The sequence below is a fragment of the Littorina saxatilis genome, linkage group LG17 (assembly GCF_037325665.1).
Source record: "Littorina saxatilis isolate snail1 linkage group LG17, US_GU_Lsax_2.0, whole genome shotgun sequence".
Taxonomy (NCBI): domain Eukaryota; kingdom Metazoa; phylum Mollusca; class Gastropoda; order Littorinimorpha; family Littorinidae; genus Littorina; species Littorina saxatilis.
Window position 1 is genome coordinate 12,212,250 of NC_090261.1, and position 2,835 is coordinate 12,215,084.

General features: G+C 39.3%; 1 protein-coding gene across 1 annotated transcript in view; it reads right to left on the reverse strand.

Annotated features, from left to right (window-relative positions):
• Positions 1-449: 449 nt before the first annotated feature.
• The window catches only part of LOC138952522 (muscarinic acetylcholine receptor DM1-like), a 115,298-nt gene continuing 112,912 nt past the window's right edge, over positions 450-2,835 (reverse strand). The window contains exon 7 of the mRNA XM_070324209.1: positions 450-1,954. Coding sequence (XP_070180310.1) covers positions 1,773-1,954 — 182 coding nt within the window. The 3' untranslated portion in view covers positions 450-1,772. The remainder of the gene's footprint in view (positions 1,955-2,835) is intronic.

Here is a 2,835-nt window from a genome sequence, read left to right on the forward strand (position 1 = left end):
TGCAAGAAGATCGTATTCTTGTTGTTTATTACCGTGACATACGACCGTCTGGTACGATTCAGCTCTGGCGTTGAACCCTCGGGACATTCTCTACTTTTATGCGAAACAAACACACAAGAACATACGCTTTAAAATAACATAGAAAATAAACAAACGAAGAGCAAGATAAAGAAAGAAGTACAACAAGAACGACGCAAAGATGTTCAAACTTAGAAACATGTACAAGCTCCAATACTGTCATAAGTATTCTGTAATGATAGTATTGTCCCACTGGTTTTCCTGCAAACAAACACAAAACAAACAAACATACAAGCCACTAGCAAGCAAGCAAACAAACAAACAAACAAACAAACAAACAAACAAACAGAAGCCATGGTGTCGAGAATGAAAAGGGTAGGAGTAGGGTGTTGTGATTCTGGAGGGAATATTGTGGGTTTCATTCTCTTCTCTTAGGCCAAAAAAAAAAAAAGGTGTGGTTACGGTAACATAGCCAAAAAAAATAGGGTAGGTAGGTAGGCAATCACTTTTTTTTTTAAAACTTTTTTTTCTAATTGGTACAAATTAAACCTATTTGACAGGGAAATACGTGTGCGACACGGGCGCTTTCGCTTTCATTGCGTTTTTTGCACTCGTGTTTTTTTTTTTTTTTTTTTTGACAAATGTAATAAAAAGTTTTAGGATCGGCCCCTAAAAATAGGGTAGGTCGGGTTACCGTAACCACACCTATTTTTTTTTTAGGCCTTACACATGGTGCAAAAACAACATCTTCAACACGCACACTCTTTGTTAATCATACCACACAACTGCATTGGCTAGGCAAGTGGACTAGTGTTGGTGTTGGATTTATTTACATGACAATGATTATAACAAGAATACTAGTTTTCAGCTGGAGGAAATACAATTTACCAGCCAGCCACAAGTCATGTTATAAAGGCTTTGTCACAGAAAAAGCCGAAACGGAAACCACAACAGTTTTTGAATGCTTTGATTATATGCTTTACAAAAATAGCAAAACCATCAATTGCCTTTGTAGTTTTTGATACTTTGGTTGTCGGGCACTAAGACAGAAAGGGAAGTAAACGAACTATTATATAGAACGCTTATTCCCGTTGTTTCTTTGATCTTGCCATTCGCGCTTTGCCATACTTGACTATTTCGATTTTCCGTTTTGCTTGTTCATCATGTTATTATCTGCTTCTCTCCGCAAAGATTGCAAAGTAAAAAGTAAACCACAATGCTGTGCATGGTCGTCACAATTATTAGCAGTCTTTCTGTGCGTTCTCACTTTCAAAACATCACAACAGTCACAACAATCTGACGGTGTGGTTCCGCAACGATGATAGAAATAATCATATCATTGAATTGACGTCACAAAACATCACGTGATATGACGTCATTCTAGAAGTCTTTAGTATTGCTATTACAATTTGCCATCAAAGTATTATACAAGTACCTACAAACAGAAAATCATACAAATCAACACTCTTTTCTCATGACGTCAGGTTCATACGTTGAAATACGCAGCTCCAACATGCGCAGTCACCGTAGTGTATAATTTTAGCCATATGGCCATTTTCCGAAGGTTCATGCGCAAAAACGGATGGTAGAAATTTGTAACCAGACCAGCCCAATGAAACATTTTCCAATTGTTTCACGAGAATATACATGGGCTGGCGCAAAAACAATGCAGTTTCCAAACCGAGCATATCTTTCCTGACTCCGGGCGCCATTTTCAGTGAAAAAAGTCCAGATGACGCAGTGACTCAGTGACGTCATCTGGCGTGAGGTATGAGGTTGCTGACGTGTACAGCTGGCAGCACCATGCGCTGCACAGACGGTCGCTTCTGTTTGCAGCGGCACGTTAAGATGCGGACGAAGGCTCGCCTAAAGTTGACGTTACACAGCGCGTAACACAGCGGGTTGACCGTGCTGTTGATGTAGCACAGCCAGTAACCTGTAACATACAGTAACACCAGTTGTAATATAAACATTTATCGGAACGATAGACAATTTACGATATAAAATAGTGTAGCGTAGATTCATTCTTGTAACACGATGTAAATTGTAAATCAGTCTAGAAAATACACAAAACTCGAACAGAAGAAGTACAAGTATACGTTGTGCCAAAGAATGACGCACACAGGGTTACATTAAGCCTGTAACATGTAAAACAAAGACAGAGAATATTTCACGGGTTGCAATGGTTAACACTTACATAATCATCATCATTCCGTTTAACAATGGTCAATACAGAAGCAAACAGGGAAGGTATCTTTAAATTTGGAAAAAATAGGAAGTCGACGAAAGCCAACGCAAAAGCAACTGCCACTGTCTAAAAATGCCTCGTACTGACAAACAGATTACGACTCATGTGCAGCGAATGACACAGTCAGCAAGTTAATCACAATTACAGAACATCGTGCACGTTTACCAGAAGAATCAGGCTAAGCCGAACTGATGTGAACATGAATTAAGAAAAAGAAAAGAAAAAAAAAACACAGAAAAAAACAAACTCTTCAGGTCAGAGCTCAGGGCCCGTCAATGTGCATAAAAAGATGACACTTTCTGGACGAGTGCACTTGCTAGGGGGACGTAATAATGACGGTTCCGGTAGAAAGCGGTCGCTGAGGGGATATAAAAAACAACAGGAAAAAATTGCTAGTTTTGTGAAAAAGAATGAACAGAGGCAGATAGATGCAAAACGAGGCAGACTTAAGAATGGACGGCGAAAAGAACAGAAGGGCAGGGGAGACAATCGGCCAGCAGTGCCCTGCAGCTGTGCTATAATTTGATGCTAAACTTTTTCATGTTTTTTGTAAATATGTTTTGGAAAAT